The sequence below is a fragment of the Anabrus simplex genome, chromosome 7 (assembly GCF_040414725.1).
Source record: "Anabrus simplex isolate iqAnaSimp1 chromosome 7, ASM4041472v1, whole genome shotgun sequence".
NCBI classification, from domain to species: Eukaryota; Metazoa; Arthropoda; class Insecta; order Orthoptera; family Tettigoniidae; genus Anabrus; species Anabrus simplex.
In genome coordinates this window covers 176,536,944-176,557,926 of record NC_090271.1, presented here as the reverse complement: position 1 = coordinate 176,557,926, position 20,983 = coordinate 176,536,944, and the positions used below count along the sequence as shown (strand labels likewise).

General features: G+C 42.1%; 1 protein-coding gene across 1 annotated transcript in view; it reads right to left on the bottom strand.

The window, feature by feature from the left end:
- atk (artichoke) overlaps positions 1-11,863 on the bottom strand; it is a 65,418-nt gene extending 53,555 nt beyond the window's left edge. The window contains exons 1-2 of the mRNA XM_067151970.2: positions 11,694-11,863; positions 4,319-5,489 (exon numbers count right to left, since the gene is read on the bottom strand). Coding sequence (XP_067008071.2) covers positions 4,319-5,489; positions 11,694-11,863 — 1,341 coding nt within the window. The remainder of the gene's footprint in view (positions 1-4,318; positions 5,490-11,693) is intronic.
- Between the last annotated feature and the right edge of the window lie 9,120 nt (positions 11,864-20,983).

Below are 20,983 nucleotides of genomic sequence, written 5' to 3'. Positions count from 1 at the left end.
TCAACTATTCACTAAACAAACCTGCTCCTCTCTCTCACGCATACGTAATGACACACGGAGGATGCATACATGTGACAGCAACAAATTGGTGCATCGAAATTATGGTTTTTAGCATTTTCTGTGATGGGCAGTTCTCCTGTAATGAACAGGAGAACATACATACATACATTGCAAATTTTATTTCTGGACTTATAAATATTTTCTGGGCCAGTTTTACTTTGTCCACCGGGTATTACGCCCGTGCTACGATGCTTTAAAATGTCAGTACAGTAACCTCGACTTTGCGCTGAAAGTTTGCACGTTCTAAATAAAAGTATACGCATATCTTGCTGTAGGTCAGGGCCTCTCAAACAACCAAAATCTCACGCGTGCAAACTGAGGCGCAGAGTTCCTGTGCACAGTGCATTGGTCCCACTCGGGTCGGCTCGGACCAACACTTCGTCTCAGGGCTACTCGGCTAAGCTCGGCTAAGCTCGGCTCAACTCGGCTCGGATTTGGGGCGCTACGGATCAAGTGAGGAAGAGGGAGACTGAGTGGGGAAAGAGAGAGATCGCTATTGCTCCAAATCGAGAAGTGGGGGTCTGCACTCTGTTCAACGAAGCGAAGTCGTCTTTTGCACCGTGTACAGTGCAATGCACTGGTGCATGCACTCTGAAAGGCCCTGCTGTAGGTTATGAAATCTCATTTACAGTCTTTGTAAACTTTATATAAAAACAGATTTCTTACTGGAAGCTATTGCTAAATATTTAGGTCTATGCTAAAACCAAAAATGAAAGACAAACTAGTAGTATCGTTCTACTTTTAAAGTATTTACATCTAAAATTTACATTAAAGTATAACATTTAATTTAATGCCTATTTTAAAGACTTTCATCGCATACACTAGTGCCTATTTTCAAGATTTCTAACTGCTGTTTGCCTACCTAATTTACATTTTTAGTACCTAACATCCGGTCTCTAGTGATGATGCCAGGACAGCTGTGAACAGTCAGAACACCACATTTTGCTAGTGTCACCGAAAAATTTTCCCATAATAATAATAATAATAATAATAATAATAATAATAATAATAATAATAATAATAATAATAATAATAATCGTATGACCTCAGCTACTGTGTGTAGACATTTCAATTTGACGCCATCTGGCTGTCTGCTCGTCAATGTCGACGTTCCGTTTTACTCTAGGCCTACTAGATCGCAAACCGAGTAAACCGAAACTCTATTGGGCGTTTATGGCTGAGATTTAATGAATTTTGTCGGGTAAACACCAAATGTATCATCAGAGATCTTTTACATGCCGACATCGTACGACATGGAGTGTCGAATGGACCTTTTTCTGCCCTTCAAAAATCAGACTACCTCTGCCGGGTTTGAACCCGCTATCTTGAGATACGGAGGCCGACACTCTACCACTGATCCACAGAGGCAGTAATTTTCCCATGGTAAGACAAAAGACTGAATGAAGAAATAGCTAAGTAAAGAATGCAGTGCCCCATTTTCATACCAGGCAAATGCTGGGGCTGTACCTTAATTAAGACCACGGCCGCTTCCTTCCCGCTCCTAGCCCTTTCCTGTCCCTTCGTCGCCATAAGACCTATCTGTGTCGGTGCAACGTAAAGCAAATAGCACAAAAAGAATACAGTGCATAGTGCTTATTTATGTACAAACTATTATATAGTACTGAGAAAAATACATTGTAAACTTTCTTTTGGGAGGCCCCTCATATCTATAATCTGTAGTTCTTTGAAGATATGCACTCTCTCATCAAAAGTATCCTGGCCTTTAATGTTCCTTCTGATACATTATACTTCCCAGTACCCCCCCCCCCCCCGCATGGCACTACAGCCCTTGAAAGGCCTTGGCCTACCAAGCGACCGCTGCTCAGCCCGAAGGCCTGCAGATGACGAGGTGTCGTATGGTCAGCACGACGAATCCTCTCGGCCGTTATTCTTGGCTTTCTAGACCGGGGCCGCCATCTCACCGTCCGATAGCTCCTCAATTCTAATGACGGAGGCTGAGTGGACCTCGAACCAGCCCTCAGGTCCAGGTAAAAATCCCCGACCTGGCCGGGAATCGAACCCGGGGCCTCCGGGTAAGAGGCAGGCACGCTACCCCTACACCACGGGGCCGGTAAAGGACTTTAATAAATAGCGAGCCCACGCATGGCCTTTATTACGGCTCGAACTCTGCGAAGGAACGTCTCCGGGGAAATGGAAGACCATTCATTCCTGTCGCACTGTAGCAAGTGAAGTAGTGCGGAGGCTGGAACGAAGTCGCAGTTCTAGTCCATCCCCGAGGTGTTCGATAGGTCAGATGTCGGGGCTCTGAGGTGGCCAGAGCATTTCTGAAACGTAATTGTCCAAACACACACGAACAGACCCCGCTTTATCCCAGGGAGCATTGTCATGAACACGCAGTGCTCGTGTCCAGACTGTTCTTCTACAGTAGATGTAGACAATACGCAAGAAATCGAATGTCCTTATACCTTCCGCTTACCATGCTCTTTATTATTACGAAAGGACCAAGTCTCCTCCATGAAAAACACCCCTAACATTGTAACCCCACCTCCACCATATGTTACTGTGGACACTGTGCAGGATGGCATGTATCATTCGCCACACCAAAACCCTCCTATCTGAGTGTTGCATGGAATATCATGATTCATCACTCCACCGAACGCGGCGGTTTGCATCAATAAATAAGAATAAAGTTATTAGCTTTACGTCCCGCTAACTAATAACTAATTTTAATGGAGACGCCGATGTGCCGGAATTTAGTCCCTCGGGGGTTCTTTTACGTGCCAGTTAATCTACCGACACGAGGCTGTTTTCATTCACCGGTGAAATATTGTTTATAGGCGTGCCTGAGCCATATCGTATCTCTTGGCGCACAGTCATGGTGCTAACTGCACAACCAGTGGCATTGAAGAATTCATGGCTGTTGATATCACATGATGCGTTGAGATTTTCGTGTACCGCCTTCAGTGCTCGATGGTCCCTGTCTATCAACACACGTAGCCCAACCGGCCGTGATTTTGTTCTGGCATTGTCTTTCAGTTTTTCACTTCACAATCACGTCCCCAACAATCAACTTGCCCAATTTGAGAAGGTTTTAGAAAATCCCTTGATGATCTATGTTTTAACTAGTATTTTGAAGGCATCTGGTTTCGTGCAAGTTGATTACGCGGTTTGTATTATTATTACAATTTGTTTTGTTTTTTTACGTCGCACGGACACAGATAGGTCTTATGGTGACGATGGGATGGGAAAGGCCTAGGAGTGGGAAGGAAGCGACCGTGGCCTTAATTAAGGTACAGCCCCACCATTTGCGTGGTGAGAAAATGGGAAACCACAGAAAACCATCTTCAGGGCTGCCGACAGTAGGGTTCGAACCCACTATCTCCCAAATACTGGATACTGGCCGCACTTAAGCGACTGCAGCTATCGAGCTCGGTGATCACGCGGTTTGGGTCACGTAGCTGTCGGATGGTGGGTTCGAACACTACTGTCGGCAGATCTGATAATGGTTTTCCATTTTCACACCGGACAAATGCTAGGACTGTATCTAAGACTATGGTCGTTTTCCTTCCAGTCTTTACTATCCCATCGTCACCATAAGACCTGTCCATGTCGGCGCGACGTAAAACAAAGATGAAATTATCTCTGGTGGCGTCGTCTCCGTACAACAACATAATGAATCATTCAGTGTTTAAAATAATACAGGGCCGGGCCAGGATTTTTAACCTCTTAAGGTGAACTCCCCTCGCTCGAGAAATGGGTTTTTGCATTCACCTTCATATACTACCTCTTCATTTACGCACACAACGCTACGAACCATCACAGAAACACTTATGGTCAGCGTCGGGAGAGGTCCACATGTAAAAGTAGGCTAAACCCACATATAAATACTAGTACCGACATCAAGTAATTCGAAAAAGGCTAGGAAAGACGATTTTTAAAATTATTTTTACTAATGAATTCGATTTTCAATACATGACTGAACCGAAATAGCAATGCATTGGTATAAAAATCAGTCAAATTTCCACAAAATGGAAACCCCTCTAAAGCGGAAACATGTTCCGATCCCTAGCAATTTGAGTTTTGACAAATTTTACCGTATTATATGGAATGTGAATATATGAACAAATACTTATTACACCCAATTACTCTTTACATTACGTTTAAAATCCGTGCGAATGACATGAGGCGAAACGCGAGCCTTTACTCATGCCATGTTATCTGGAAAAATGACTTATCTGATATGTTCCTTACCCTTGATTTCTAGATATTAATGAAGTAGCATTGATCACAGTCTCACCTTGAGTGAAGGAAGATTCCAGAAGGGCCCCTCCAAGAAGGTGTTGAGGGAGTTGTTGCGGAGTCTTAGTTCCCGCAGGGCGGGCATGGCCGTGAAGGCTTCTCTCTCTATTCTCTGGATGAGGTTGTGGTCTAGGTGCAGCTGCTCCAGCGTAGGATGTCCGCGTAAACCTCCGAACGGCACGTCCTCTATGTAGTTGTAGCTGATGTCCAGGAAGCGCAGGCGTGGTAGAGCATCCAGGAGTGACCGCAACTCATCGACATGTCCTAACGCATTACGCATGAGCCACAACTCTTCAACGCCACTGTCGGAACGTTGGAGAAACGCCTCTGGATGCACCCGCCGTATGCGATTGCGGCTGAGTTCCAGTTTACGCAGAGCCGGCACACGATGAAACGCTCCCCGCTGAATCTCTGTGATGCGATTACCCGACATATATATCTCGCGCAGTGATGGCATATCTACAAACGACGCTTCTCCTAGCTTCTCGATGAGATTGTCATCTAGACGGAGAACAGCAAGAGCTTGCAGATCTCTCACAGCTCGTCCTACAGTACCTGCGTCCGTTAGGCGGTTGCCAGGAAACGCTACATCGGTCAGCGACGGTAGACGCGCAAGTGCTCGAGGATGAATCCAAGTAAGTCCACACGATGTTATGTTCAAGAGCCTCAGACGAGGCAGATCGTGCAATAACCCAGCATCAAGCCGCGTAACGTGAGGAGAATAGACAACATGAAACTGCTCTAGGTCTGGCAATGAGCGGAAAGCGGTGGGGGACAGTTCTAAAAGAGCAGGAGACTGTATCTGCAGATAACGTAATCGGGCAAGTCCCGTAAAACGTGGCACACGCTTCATAACACCCCCTTGTAAAGTGATAGCCTCCAATCCGTGGAGCTGCTCTAGGCTATCCGCAGGAAGACTGCGTAACCGTGGTTCGACCACAAAGAGTTCCAACAGCGTATCCTCCAGGCCAGCAAGCCAACTGGCCGCCACGCGTTCGAGTCCATTATCTCGCAACATGAGGCGTATCACTCTCAGTGGGGAGAAAACCCGGCCTGGTAACGAAGGCAGGTAATTGTTCTCGAGAATAAGCTCGTCTACAGAACGGGTGAGGTGTTTCCCTACCGCTTGGAGACCCGACAGTACCTGCGGCAGATCGCTGTGACTGCACCTGAAACATACAACATACCAATCAGCAGCTTCTGTGTAAAATTTAATGAAACTGACCTGGGAAAGGTACAGAAAATTATACCAAACACACTCGATCGGACGTGCGATGCAGCTGCTGAATATGAGACACTTCCATCTTGTGTCCGATGTGGAGCTGAATCGAAGCATAGAGGTTCTTTTCTGAAAAATAAATTTGTAGGATTTGTTTTGTTTTTATAAGAAATCACTCCAATACTAATTCTAGGTTTGTTTGAATGCCGAAGAACAAATAAACTTACGACAAATACTAGGAATTCGAGAAATATGAGAAAGTGATACTATAAAATGATCATAAATAGAAAATGAGTTATCATCACAAAATATTATCACAGGTTAATCCAGCATAACGAGAGATCCAGGCTTTATCTGTAAAATGGCGAAGGACGTAGTTTGTTTCTAGACTCTGAGTGGAAGTCTACAAATATGTCGGCTGTCGGCTTAAACAGAATAACATAATTTTATAAATGAAGACAACTGAAGCCCGATATTATAGTAAAGAAGATATAGCCCTATATAAAGAAGTTTGAGTGAACACTTCTGATGGGTGTGATCATACGAAGTCGTTCATTTTGTCGAGAAAAAGAGCTGTTAATTGGTTGAAGATCCTGATATTCTTAGACCGAATTTATTACTGGAGTCATGACCTAAATAGTACCTATAATTTCGCATAGATGGTTAGAAAATATACTTTAAAATACTCAATAAGAATGGCTTCGCTAATAAACATATGAGTATATAATCAGAATTGGGAAGTAATTGAGTAAAAGCAATTGAATTACTTGTAATGATTACTTCTTTAGTAATTTTTACTCATAACCGTTACTTTTGACAAGATGTAACTTTTACTCGTAACATTACTTTTGACAAAATGTAGTTTTTCTACTTTTGATAAAAATGTTGTTTTTACTCGTAACCGTTACTTTTGACAAAATGTAGTTTTTACCCGTAACCGTTACTTTTGACAAAATGTAGTTTTTACTCGTAACTGTTACTTTTGACAAAATGTAGTTTTTACTCGTAACATTACTTTTGACAAAATGTAGTTTTTACTCGTAACCGTTACTTTTGACAAAATGTAGTTTTTACTCGTAATCGTTACTTTTGACAAAATGTAGTTTTTACTCGTAACCGTTACTTTTGACAAAATGTAGTTTTTACTCGTAACCGTTACTTTTGACAAAATGTAGTTTTTACTCGTAACCGTTACTTTTGACTAAATGTAGCTTTTAATCGTAACCGTTACTTTTGACAAAATGTAGTTTTTACTCGTAACCGTTACTTTTGACAAAATGTAGCTTTTACTCGTAACCGTTACTTTTGACAAAATGTAGTTTTTACTCGTAACGATACTTTTGACAAAATGTAGTTTTTATACTTTTGATAAAAATGTAGTTTTTACTCTTAACCGTTACTTTTGACAAAATGTAGTTTTTACTCGTAACCGTTACTTTTGACAAAATGTAGTGTTTACTCGTAACCGTTACTTTTGACAAAATGTAGTTTTTACTCGTAACCGTTATTTTTGACAAAATGTAGTTTTTACTCGTAACCGTTACTTTTGACAAAATGTAGTTTTTATACTTTTGATAAAAATGTAGACTTTTCTCGTAATTTACTCCCGAAAATAAAACTGTAATCGTTATATTCTAGTAATTGATATTCATCGCGCCGAGAATTGGTAACTTTGGCCAGTACTCGCAAGGCGCCGCGCCACGGTTATAATTCCAGGATACGACGCGCACTCGTTCACTTACTCGGAGGTTGTTGTGGTTACTGGTTGAGATTGAGATAATCGTGTACTACGTGGTCAAGATGGTGGTGGTGATGGTGGTGGTGATTATTGTTTTAAGAGGAACTACAACTGGGGAACGATCTTCTTCTTCTCCTTTTGCTACCGTTTTTTCCCACACCTGTGGGGTCACGGGTGCGAACTGCGTTGCACATGTGGATTTGACCCCATTTTACAGCCGGATGCTCTTCCTGACGCCAACCCTATATGGAGGGATGTAATCACTATTGCGTGTTTCTGTTTATGTTGTCTGAATATGATGAGGAGAGTGTTGGAACGGACACATACACCCAGTCCCCGAGCCAGAAGAATTAATCAGAAACGATTAATCGAATCCGGGACCCTCTGAACTGAAGGCCTGTACGCTGACCATTCAACCAACGAGTCGGACTGGGAAACCATCTTCTATTAAAACTAAACAGAAGGAAAAATGGAGGAGGTACGATGCTTCGAAAAGTGAAGATATCGGCAACAAAAAAGAGAAGGCCCACGAAGGGCGTGAAAACGAAAGACTCCCTAGGCCTCGGAAACCAATAACGTGACACAAGTAAGTGGCAGCAATACCAGACTAACATAGCGGAACCGTAGTTACCAGTCCATGCTCCCAATTTGAGAGTGTTTGATCTCCCTTTTAGTCGCCTCTTACGACAGGGAGGGGATACAGTAGATATTATTCTACTGCCCCCCACCCACCCACAGGGGCTACATGGTCGAGAACTGAGCCAAAATAAATATGTGGCAGTGAAGGGGTTAAGACATTCCCCTATTTGAATAAATATTTCGAAATACTTATCTTGAAAATAATGAAAACACAAAAGTGACAAGCAAATTTTGCTTGAGAGCGATCAGTCTGAAAGTCTGATTAGTTTCACCTAATGATGATAGCCACTTCATGTCTCTATGCTAGGAAAAAGAATGGAGTAATGTGTTTTTCCATGCAAATATTCGTATCATTCCATCTCAACGTGAAAAAAGTCATGATTCCGAAAAAAAGAACTCGCGTTCTGTGAAGTAATTGGAATTGTAATTTTACTGGTTACTTTTTAAAAAGTAATTAGTAATTGGAATTAAGTAATTTTTTGTCAGGTAACTGTAATTGAGCCTAATTACATTTATTCTGTGCTTTTCCCATCACTGTATGTTACTGTATAATACAGTACGTATTGTACTGATCTCCACTTTCGTAGAATGAGCTTGATGAAAGGAATTAGGTGCTGAGTGGGTTTAGAATAAGCGCATTCAGTTGAAAGCAATTGATGAATGTTGTCGAAAAATTGCTGTAATACTATTCTCTGTTGTGTGGTGAACAGAGCTTTTGAAAGGGTGCTAAATGACAAACTTCGGACCAATAATGTCTTACCGTTTTCATTGGCACCTAGCTGGGAAACCTAGGTCACTGCTTGGAGAAGCTGTTGTGATTAATTAGACCTAATGATCAATAAAGGTGCTTCCAGGGCTGCCTCATATGATACATGAGCGGTACGAGATCCTCGAAACATCTGAGAACTTTGGCCTTCGGTTCGGGAACAGAAACGTAGAGGTAAAATGGGACAGTAATGGCTTCCCAACTAGAGAGGGCAATGATCGACAATTTTGCTTAACGTCGCACCGGCACAGATACGTCTTATGGTGACGATGGTATAGGCAAGGGCTAGGAGTGGGAAGGAAGCAGCCGGGGCCTAAATTAAGGCCCAGCCCCAGCATTTACCTGGTATGAAAATGGAAAATTACGGAAAACCGTCTCCAGGACTGCCGACATTGGGGCTCCAACCCACTATCTCCCGGATGCAAGTTTACTGCTGCGCGCCCCTGGCCGCACGGCCAACTCGCCTGGTGGCAATGTTCACTGCCTGATAATGGCCGAGATTTTTTTTACAATACAACTTTTGGCCAGCTGGTAGTGATAAGGATAGGGATGAGCCATGAGATGGCCGAGATTTAGAACTGTCTCCTATCTGTCCCAGTCGTGGAAATGAGTGCTAGAGCAATTTTCTCTGTTTAATTAACAGTAGATATACTCAGGACGAAGCGAACAACGTAGAAGAACAGTAATGTCCGGCTCCATGGCTAAATGGTTAGCGCGTGGCCTTCTGTCCAGGTCGTCTCGAGTTCAGTTCCCGGCCTAGTCGGGGATTTCAAACTTCATTGGTTAATACCGATGGTTCGAGCGCTGTGTGTGTGTGTGTGTGTGTGTGTGCTGTCTTCATCATTAGAATTCATCACAGATAGGGCACCATCCTCACCGATGCGCAGGTCAACTGTTAAGACCTGCACCAGGCCTCTTCGATGGTCAAACGCCATTGTTATTATTATTATTATTATTATTATTATTATTATTATTATTATTATTATTATTATTATTATTATTATTATTTCGGGAATACACCTCCGGCCAGTTAAACTGCGCGCCTTCTATAAGGACATCTATGTAATCTAACTTGAACTGATCTCCAAGCCCCATGGCACTACAGCCCTTGAAAGGCCTTGGCCTACCAAGCGACCGCTGCTCATCCCGAAGGCCTGCAGATTACGAAGTGTCGTGTGGTCAGCACGACGAATTCTCTCGGCCGTCATTCTTGGCTTTCGAGACCGGGGCTGCTATCTCACCGTCAGATAGCTCCTCGATTCTAATCACGTAGGCTGAGTGGACCTCGAACCAGCCCTCAGGTCCAGGTAAAAATCCCTGACCTGGCCGGGAATCGAACGCGGGGCCTCCGGGTAAGAGGCAGGCACGCTACTCCTACACCACGGGGCCGGCTTTGAACTGATGTAGAACTAAATAATTTGGTTTTCAACTGGTTGATGTCTCTGCCATAGGTTTACTTGCTCCATCTTGCGGGGTAAACTCTAATTATTCCGTAAAGATATTTGTAATTTTGAGGTTTGTCAACCTGGTTCTTAGGATTGTTTTTTAATGTATCAAAGTTGTCTGCATTTCTGCTGCTTTCTTCTTCAATAGCTACCAACCAATCAGAAATTTGTAAATATTTTCGCTAGCCAATTAAAACTGGGGGTGTTTACAGGAATCCAGCCTATCTGTAAAGAGTTCTGGAAACTTCCCCTCGAAATACTATAAAATCTGGGTGCTTTAGGGCCGTATTGTCTTCATCTTGTTCCAGGTAAGTGCGGCGTGTCGCGGGCGGCGTTAAGGAAGGCCCAGCAACACAAGGTAATTGGCAAAACATGTGATTGCTCCTGCAGATATTTTGAGGGGAAGGTTTCAACCTCTTTTATTTCATGTAAATTTCTAAGCTAGTGGTTTAAATGTAGAATTGTCGGCCAGTCTAAGGACTCTGTTTTATTCCCTACTGGGACATATGTAATGTAAGGGAACAAAGAGCGATTACCCTCTGTCGATTCCCCTTCAACTTGGTATGGGGTGACTAAAGTTTCTTACCCTCTAAAATTATTAACATTCTTTTGGTATTTAGTGTTTCTCATTTAGTCACCCCGGTGTAGAATAGGCTTAGCCTCTGTATCCTTGGGCTATAAGCCCACTTAGGGTTTTAAAAACTTCTAGGAGGAGTGCAAGTCTTTCGCTTCCTAGACTTTTGTTCATGGCTAATCATGTTCAATCTTTTCTTCTTACCTTGAGGCCATTTAGTATGGACACTCATTGCCCCTGTTTATGTTCCTGGAACAGAAAGTGGAAAACTGTTGAGCAGAAGATTAGCCCAAACCAGGGCTACGTGACTGTAAACACCTTACTTGAAGATTGTCAGCTATAACCTTGTGCGCTGTAAGAAATGTATGCCTCTGAGAGGCTGGACTGTATTAGCTTTGGAGCTCAGACTCTTAGGCTATGTAAGTTAGTGGAGCAAACCTGCTCTTATAAAATAGTGTATTATTATTACTACTACTATTATTGTCCTTTCGCGTGGCTGTTGTTTCCTCGTTTGCTGGCAGTTGTAGTTCCTGACCACTTGCGTACACTTGCACACCCACAGACAGATCAAGTATAATCGATTCTACGTAAGGGTGGTGCCTATTTTTTGCCATTAGTACTGCAGCTGGTAATATCTAGTTATTTTCTAACAGCTGGGTTGCGTTCTACGTTGCCACTTAAATGGTAAAGAGAACCTGTTTGCCGATATATCTTACAGTTATCTTTTAACTCGCGTGTTGGCAGTATTTTTCGTGAATTGTAAGGAATTGGATATTTTTCAACATTCACACTGTCGTATCATGAAAACCTTCAAATATTATAAGATGGTAGTGTACCACTCTCTATATTACGGTATCTACCGAGCAAAATTTTAAAGAAAAGAAACATAGTAGGACGGGCATAGGCTCTTCCTAGGAGAGGTTTAGCAAGTGTACGCTCTTCTAGTTATGGTGAACACGTAGATATTCTTCTCTCGTAATGTGGCTACTCACCATATCTGCAGGTCATCACCGCGCATCGTACAGCGGCATGGACGAATATCTCCCTCAGGGGGACAAATGTTCGTATCGACATCCTGTGCACTGCTCCACCTCGACAGCGACAGCAGCAGTAGTAGTAGCACGAGTTGCCGGCGTGGCGCGGGACTGCTCAACACGCCCATCACGACATCCCGACCGCCACTGCAACACCATTAAAACATCTCTTAGAGCCTTCCAAACTTCAGCATCTGAATGACACAACTGCAATATTTTTCGTCGGGATGGATACAAATTTACACGAACAAGAGAAGATGAAGTTGTAGAGTACTTAAGTATGAAAGAACAGGAAACTCTTTCGTCCCAACCGCAAAAGACCATGAACTGGCAAAGGAGTATTCATTTATTGGAATCTTAACTAAGTTTTTATAACAGTTATATTATTAGCGTATGATGCATAGGCCTGCATGACAGTAGTTACAAAAGCAATATTAACAAAGCCATTTTAACAAATTAATATGTCTACACATAATGTACATCGAAGTTTTCGGTTTTAGGACTACCATCTCAAATATTTATCTTGAGATCTGCTATCCAGGTGATCATTTCAGGGCCAGAAATTGAGGTAGGTTGGCTAGGCTGCAGCTTAGGGGTCAGTGCCATAAAAAAATAAATACAAAATTGAAAATTTTAACAAGTTGAACATATTCATATTGAACATACACATTAACTATTTATATTTATTATATAAAATCCATTACGCTTTCTGTCCAGCTTTGGACCTGTCTGAGGATTTTTACAAACTTCCCTACGAGATAGGAAGTTCAAACTTTGCTTACGTATTCCTTCTAGATTTCCTCTGCTCAAAAATATCAAAACTGCTCTGGGATGGGTTTAAAGCAATTGTTGAGGAATGTGAAGATAGGTTTGTACCTTTAAAGGTGGTAAGGAGTGGTAAATATCCACTATATTATAACAGAGAAGTAAAGAGATTAAGAAGGTGGTGCAGGTTGGAATGAAATAGAGTTAGAAATGGTTATGAATGTTTTAGGTATTTCTTCATATTTATTAACTCGCTTACATAGTTTTAAAATGGCGCATTGTTGTGTTCCGTATTGCATATCGGATGATTCCAGAAAGGAAGACAGTGTCACGTTTCACAAATTTCCCAGGGACACCGAACTGAGAGACAAATGAACTACAGCTATTTCTAAGCAGAAAACAAAGCCAGGCATTCTATGGAGCGCTGAGGAATCTTCTAAAATTTGCAGCGTCCATTTCAAACAATGCGATTTTAGTATTGGTACAAATAAAACGAGACTGCTGACTAACGCAGATCCCTCAGTTTTTCATGGTTATCCTTCTCACAAGCTGAAGTCTACTTCTAATAGAAAGAAACCATCGCCAAGATCAGATTCTTTGCCACCAAAAGGACCGAGGCTAGTACAAGAACGGATCGATGATGTTGAGATGCTGTTCGATAATGCGCAACCATCTAGTTCCATAGCAAATACTCGCGAGATAGGTACCCAGGCTTCATTTTCCTCCATAGGCAAAGGAAGTATTAAACAATAAAAAAAAATCGAAGATTAAGCGCAACAATAAGTAAATTAATGCGAAAAATTAAACAATTGAAAAAACATCAGAAGACGCTGCAAGCATCACAATTAGAGAAGAAAGTAAAGAAGCTTCAAGAAAATGCTAACAATGGAGTTTTTTTTTTTGCTAGTTGCTTTACGTCGCACCGATACAGATAGGTCTTGTGGCGACGGTGGTACAGGGAAGGGCTAGGAGTGGGAAGGAAGCGGCCGTGGCCTTAATTAAGGTACAGCCCCAGCATTTGCCTGGTGTGAAAACGGGGAAACCACGGAAAACTATTTTCAGGGCTGCCGATAGTGGGGTTCGAACCTACTATCTCCCGAATACTGGATACTGGCCGCACTTAAGCGACTGCAGCTATCGAGCTCGGTCAATGGAGAAATGAAAGGGTCTTTCATTTTAGAACAAATTTATTCATATGGCTTGAAAAACGTGAAGATATGTGTACTTTGGATGTTTTGGAACTTCCACATAGTAGAACATTGAAAAGGTATATCGGGTACACAAATGGTGAAACGGGAATAACCCCTCTTATTAAGCAGCGTCTTCACTATGAAATAGGCTAGTTAACCTGTACAGAGGAAAAAATAGGATCTCTTGTTATTGATGAGATGGCGATTGAAGCTAAAATACTTCATGATCTCAATCTTGACGAATTTTTAGGATAGAGAGAAGCCGAAATATGTTATTTTTGTTTTTTTGCTATTTGCTTTACGCCGCACCGACACAGATAAGTCTTATGGCGACGATGGGGTAGGAAAGGACTAGGAATGGGAAGGAAGAGGCCGTGGCCTTAATAAAGGTACAGACCCAGCATTTTGCCTGGTGTGAAAATGGGAAACTACGGAAAACCATCTTCAGGGCTGCCGACAGTGGGGTTCGAACTCATTATCTCCCGATTACTGGATACTGGCCGCACTTAAGCGACTGCAGCTATCGAGCTCTGTGAAGCCGAAATAGAAGAAGTAGGCAGAAGTGCTAATAAGCTTCTCTGTTTTTGTTGCGAGGACTATCGACGGCTTATAGGATACCGGTCGCATTCTACTTTACTCAACAGTGAAGTGGGGCACAACTGCACACCCTCACATCTTAAGTAGTATCAGAAGTTGAACAGAATTTCAGATCATTAGAACTGTAACTGACAATTGCACACTTAACAGCAACATGATGGATTTCTTCCAGAAATCGCACATCCTCACGATGGAAACAGGCTTCTTTTTTTAACTTTTGATGGTAGTCATATCCTGAAAAACTTGCGATCTCCATTCTTGGCGAAAGAATTCGTCCATGAAGGCAAATTAATTTCCAGTTCACACCTAAAGCAATTGTACAATGCATAGAAGGGTCATGTTGTGAAACTTGTAAGAGGCCTAATGAAGAAAAATCTCTTTCCGACTAACTTGGAAAAAATGAAATGCAGAGGGCCAAATATATATTTTCCATATCAGTCGTAGATGCGTTGAGGAGTTTGCCTTCTCTTCCTCCAGAGGTGCTGAAAGATAAAGAAAGTCTACAGAAGACCACAAAGTTTCTTGAGATAATTAGAAAATGGCATGACATTCATGACATATGCAATACGAAGCAAACATATATCTAGGAACAAAGACAAACTTGTATTTTCTGAGGTGGATGACGAAAGACTAAACTGGCTGACGAATACGTGTTTTTTTCCTGAAGAAATTCAACGCAATAAGAACAAGAAGAATAAAATCAGCATAGAAACTTATGAAGCACTCATAATAACAACACGGTCCACAATGAAATATATTTAGTACTTGCTGTCAGTAGGGTTTCATTATGTATTAAGTCGGAAATTATCTCGTGACGATATGGAACTCTTGTTCAGCCACTTGTGAACGAAAGGAGATTTCAACGATATGATGGACATTAGATATTGTCTCAATGCTGTGGAAGCAATGTTGAAAACAGGAATGATAAATCTATCTGATTCTTCCAATGCTGAAAGATAGGCTTTCAAAGAACTGGATTCCATCAGGGCAAAATAAGTAGTTCAAGAGGTAACTGAAGTTCCAATTCCTCAGGATGTTCTAAAACCCTAGATTCGCCTCTTGAAGATGGGTTACTAATGGCATTTTCCGAATTGAAAATATTTTCATTTCAGAATGTTACACCGTATGCAATTCAACTGACAACATTTAGCATTATCTGAGTTACGCTTATGGGATAGTTGATAGTTAATCCGATTTATCAGCGGAAATTAGTTAGTTTGTTTGTTTGTTTATTTCTTTTGAGAAACATCTATTAACATCGAACTCTCGACTTTAGTAACGATTGGTGGATATATTGTTCGAGTGGCGGAGGAAAATACAGAATGTTCTTCCTGCTTGGAGCTTCTGTCAAAAGCTGGCAGGGAGAGTGCCTCATAAAGGCACAAGATCAGGGAGTCATGAGCTATCCCTCGAGAAAATTTGTGTCTTTTCTGATAAATGTTCTAAATTTCACTGTAGTAGCGCTGAGACATTTGGGACATGCCCAGATGAAGAATTGTATCGCCTCAAAATTTAGAGAAATTATTAAGTGTTGCGAATGTGTTCAATTCATTCTCAGTGACACTATTGTGACAACATTTTTAAAACCAGTTCTCGATGACCATGCAAGGAACATCAGCAACGAACTTGATATTCCCAGGAATTTCGTGAGAAAACCTATACGCCGCAAGCATTTGAAAATGTAATCATCTGCAGTCATATTTTAAGAGGTAAACCATAATCACAAAACTTCTGAAAATATTTGCTAGTGGTATTAGAAGAAGTAAATTATATACCTATTCATAACATATTATTCTGCGAGGCAGGTCATACGAGTGCTGCCTGGCGGATTATCGTAGAACTCGTACGGTCTACGTTTGGACTTGCTCTTGTCAAGGTCGTTAGTATAACGTAAGCGACGATACGACGAATCTCTGTGACGAATTGTGATTGTTGTTGATAAATATTTCATATTAAATGTAAAAGGTGTTCCCGTATATTAATATCTCTACGACAATAAGTATATATACTATAAGGATGAGTGGACTCCGTTCCAATCCTTGTACGACTTATTTCGTGGCAGAGCCGGAAATCGAACCTGGGCCTTCGGGTGTGGCAAAATAATCTCAGTAACCACTACACCACAGAGGCAGACAATACATTATTTGCAGAAATAAATTACAAAGATGTAAAATATTATAGTTTATACGCGTAATCTCGACCTGAGCCGAATTTTTTCTAGAGAAATGCATTGAGAGTAATGTAGCCACAAAATAATTCTTTAATAATTGTTTTGGTTATAAGTTATAAGTTAAGAAATAATACTGCAGCTGCTGCTACAAGTACAAAATAATACTGTTGACATAAAATAGAGCTATTTGTATAGTATTATCAAATAATCAGAAGATGATCTAAATGGATGTTATCAGTACGGAATGAGTCCCGTATAGCTCAATTGAAAACACGTCGGAATTCAGATGGAGACGTCTCAGGTTCAAATCATCCTCACTCCTTCTCAACGTATTTCGTAGCAAAGCCCACCTGGTGGCCATGATCGTTAAGGCGTTAAGTCTGTATGGTCTGACACCGTGGTTAGCCGCTTCGAATCCCGTTGGTCGAAAATATTTTCACCATCAGAATATTGGCAGGCAGGGTAAGGGAGGTGGTGGTATACAATTTCTAATCACTAGATTGCATGCCAAAAGCCTGGGTTAAATTCCAAACCTCTCCGCAGTGCTCATATGGAGTGAGGGCGTATGACGCTGTTGATGGTGATTCGTCCGTCGGATGGGGACGTAAAGCCTTCAGCAGTCCCCGACAGAAGTAGGCTTTATGCCGGCATCGGGCTTCCCTTTCTCCCTATCATATATTACGCCATTCATTTCATGTCATTAACTCCCTGATGAGGTTGACGTAAGGAAGGGCATCCGATCCTAAAAGGTCTCTACAAAGATTCACCTCACTTCATACGCGACCACTTAGAGAAACGGGACAAAGGTTAGACATACATACAAACGTACATACATACGTAGGCTACATACATACATGCATGCATACATATTGTAATGTAATAACTAATAACATTAGAAGAAAACTAACATTTGTATTATTTATATCGCTAGAGAACGATAACAAAATAAAAATGACAACTTGAATATGGCCTGAACTAGCAACCTTCGGATCATTAAGCAAGCGCAATACGGCTGTTCCACGAACACTGCAGTTCAGCATAGTTCACAGTGCTTCTATTGTGCATCAATAAGCAGATATCGAGAGACTCCTTAAACACTGCAGTTCAGCATAGTTTTTTTTTTTGCTAGTTGCTTTACGTCGCACCGACACAGATAGGTCTTATAGCGACGATGGGACAGGGAAGGGCTAGGAGTGAGAAGGAAACGGCCGTGGCCTTAAATAAGGTACAGCCCCAGCATTTGCCTGGCGTGAAAATGGGAAACCACGGAAAACCATTTTCAGGGCTGCCGACAGTGGGGTTCGAACCTACTATCTCCCGAATACTGGATACTGGCCGCACTTAAGCGACTGCAGCTATCGAGCTCGGTCAGCATAGTTCACAGTGCTTCTATTTTGCATCAATAAGCAGATATCGAGTGACTCCTTAAACACCGCAGTTCAGCATAGTTCACAGTGCTTCTACTGTGCATTAATAAGCAGACATCGAGTGACTCCTTAACCACTGCAGTTCAACATAGTTCACAGTGCTTCTACTGTGCATCAATAAGCAGATATCGAGTGACTCCTTAAACACCGCAGTTCAGCATAGTTCACAGTGCTTCTACTGTGCATCAATAAGCAGATATCGAGTGGGTCCTTGTACCTAGTAGTTCAGCATAGTTCACAGTGCTTCTACTGTGCATGAATAAGCAGATATCGAGTGGGTCCTTGTACATAGTAGTTCAGCATAGTTCACAGTGCTTATACTGTGCATCTATAAGCAGATATCGAGTGGGTCCTCCTACATCGTAGTTCAGCATAGTTCACAGTGCTTCTACTATGCATGAATAAGCAGATATCGAGTGACTCCTTAAACACCGCAGTTCAGCATAGTTCACAGTGCTTCTACTGTGCATCTATAAGCAGATATCGAGTGGGTCCTTGTACATAGTAGTTCAGCATAGTTCACAGTGCTTCTACTGTGCATGAATAAGCAGATATCGAGTGACTCCTTAAACATCGCAGTTCAGCATAGTTCACAGTGCTTCTACTGTGCATCTATAAGCAGATGTCGAGTGGGTCCTTGTACATCATAGTTCAGCATAGTTCACAGTGCTTGTGCTGTGCATCTATAAGCAGATATCGAGTGACTCCTTAAACATCGCAGTTCAGCATAGTTCACAGTGCTTCTACTGTGCATCTATAAGCAGATATTGAGTGGCTCCTTAAACATCGCAGTTCAGCATAGTTCACAGTGCTTCTACTGTGCATCTATAAGCAGATATTGAGTGGCTCCTTAAACATCGCAGTTCAGCATAGTTCACAGTGCTTGTGCTGTGCATCTATAAGCAGATATCGAGTGGGTCCTTGTACATCGCAGTTCAGCATAGTTCACAGTGCTTCTACTGTGCATCTATAAGCAGATATTGAGTGGCTCCTTAACCACTGCAGTTCAGCATAGTTCACAGTGCTTCTACTGTGCATCTATAAGCAGATATTGAGTGGCTCCTTAAACATCGCAGTTCAGCATAGTTCACAGTGCTTGTGCTGTGCATCTATAAGCAGATATCGAGTGGGTCCTTGTACATCGCAGTTCAGCATAGTTCACAGTGCTTCTACTGTGCATCTATAAGCAGATATCGAGTGGGTCCTTGTACATCGCAGTTCAGCATAGTTCACAGTGCTTCTACTGTGCATCTATAAGCAGATATTGAGTGGCTCCTTAACCACTGCAGTTCAGCATAGTTCACAGTGCTTCTACTGTGCATCTATAAGCAGATATTGAGTGGCTCCTTAAACATCGCAGTTCAGCATAGTTCACAGTGCTTGTGCTGTGCATCTATAAGCAGATATCGAGTGGGTCCTTGTACATCGCAGTTCAGCATAGTTCACAGTGCTTCTACTGTGCATCTATAAGCAGATATCGAGTGGGTCCTTGTACATCGCAGTTCAGCATAGTTCACAGTGCTTCTACTGTGCATCTATAAGCAGATATTGAGTGGCTCCTTAACCACTGCAGTTCAGCATAGTTCACAGTGCTTCTACTGTGCATCTATAAGCAGATATTGAGTGGCTCCTTAAACACTGCAGTTCACAGTGCTTCTGCTGTGCATCTATGAGCAAATATCGAGTGGGTCCTTGTACATAGTAGTTCAGCATAGTTCACAGTGCTTGTGCTGTGCATCTATAAGCAGATATCGAGTGGGTCCTTGTACATTGTAGCTCAGCATAGTTCACAGTGCTTCTGCTGTGCATCTATAAGCAGATGTCGAGTGGCTCCTTAAACATGGCAGTTCAGCATAGTTCACAGTGCTTCTGCTGTGCATCTATAAGCAGATGTCGAGTGGCTCCTTAAACATCGCAGTTCAGCATAGTTCACAGTGCTTCTGCTGTGCATCTATAAGCAGATGTCGAGTGGGTCCTTGTACATTGTAGTTCAGCATAGTTCACAGTGCTTCTACTGTGCATCTATAAGCAGATGTCGAGTGGCTCCTTAAACATCGCAGTTCAGCATAGTTCACAGTGCTTCTACTGTGCGTCTACAAGCGCAGCACCGGAATCCGAAGTGGAACTTAGAAAACATTCACTTTGAATTATTCTTTTAAAAATATTTTTCCTCTGCTTCATTACTATACAGGCCTTTGGTCTGCTGCGGTTACATTAAAGTCACTCATGGAAATGGTTTAAAAATGTGGCTGATCCCTAATTTCAAAACGTACAATCTGAACATCATCGAAAAAATAGTAATTTGTATCGGATTGCCGATTTTGTTACATAATATTCTATTATTCAAGTACTTCCAAGGTCATTCACTAGGAACTGCGGTAAGTGGCTAAGCACTGTGTGGCAACTGGTTTAGTTCCAAGACCTGCCACTACGTTACAGCATGGGAACTAGTATCATCACTTCTAGCACTATGGAGGGAGAAGAGCCAGTATCAAGCAGTAGCATATCAGCATATTGTTAAGACGATAACTGTGGTTTGAAGCTTTGTGGTTATGAAATTACGGAATTATCTCCGCTGTATAAAATTTCATATACAATGCTCTATACTGTAATGGCTGCTAGGGGACGTTCGTTAGACACAGAGACTATACGGGGAATTGTCTGAGAGAAATTGAGCCCAGGGAGTTTCGACGGCAACAACTAGATCGAAAGACCGACTGCAGCTTCACCCAGGCACCTCGGAGCCAATACTTTTATTTGCAGCATCTGCAGCACAAGCTACAAGCAGTCATTTACTGTATGTTACTGGCTGATTATATGACTAGTTCTCTAATGTACGAATGTTTTAAGCTGTACATTTTCTTAAACGTTTCATGATCCATCATCATCATCATCATCTGTTTACCCTCCAGGTTCGGTTTTTCCCTCGGACTTAGCGAGGGATCCCACCTCTACCGCCACAAGGGCAGTGTCCTGGAGCTTCAGACTCTTGGTCGGGAGATACAACTGGGGAGTATGACTAGTACCTCGCCCAGGCGGCCTCACCTGCTATGCTGAACAGTGGCCTTGTGGAGGGATGGGAAGATTGGAAGGGATAGG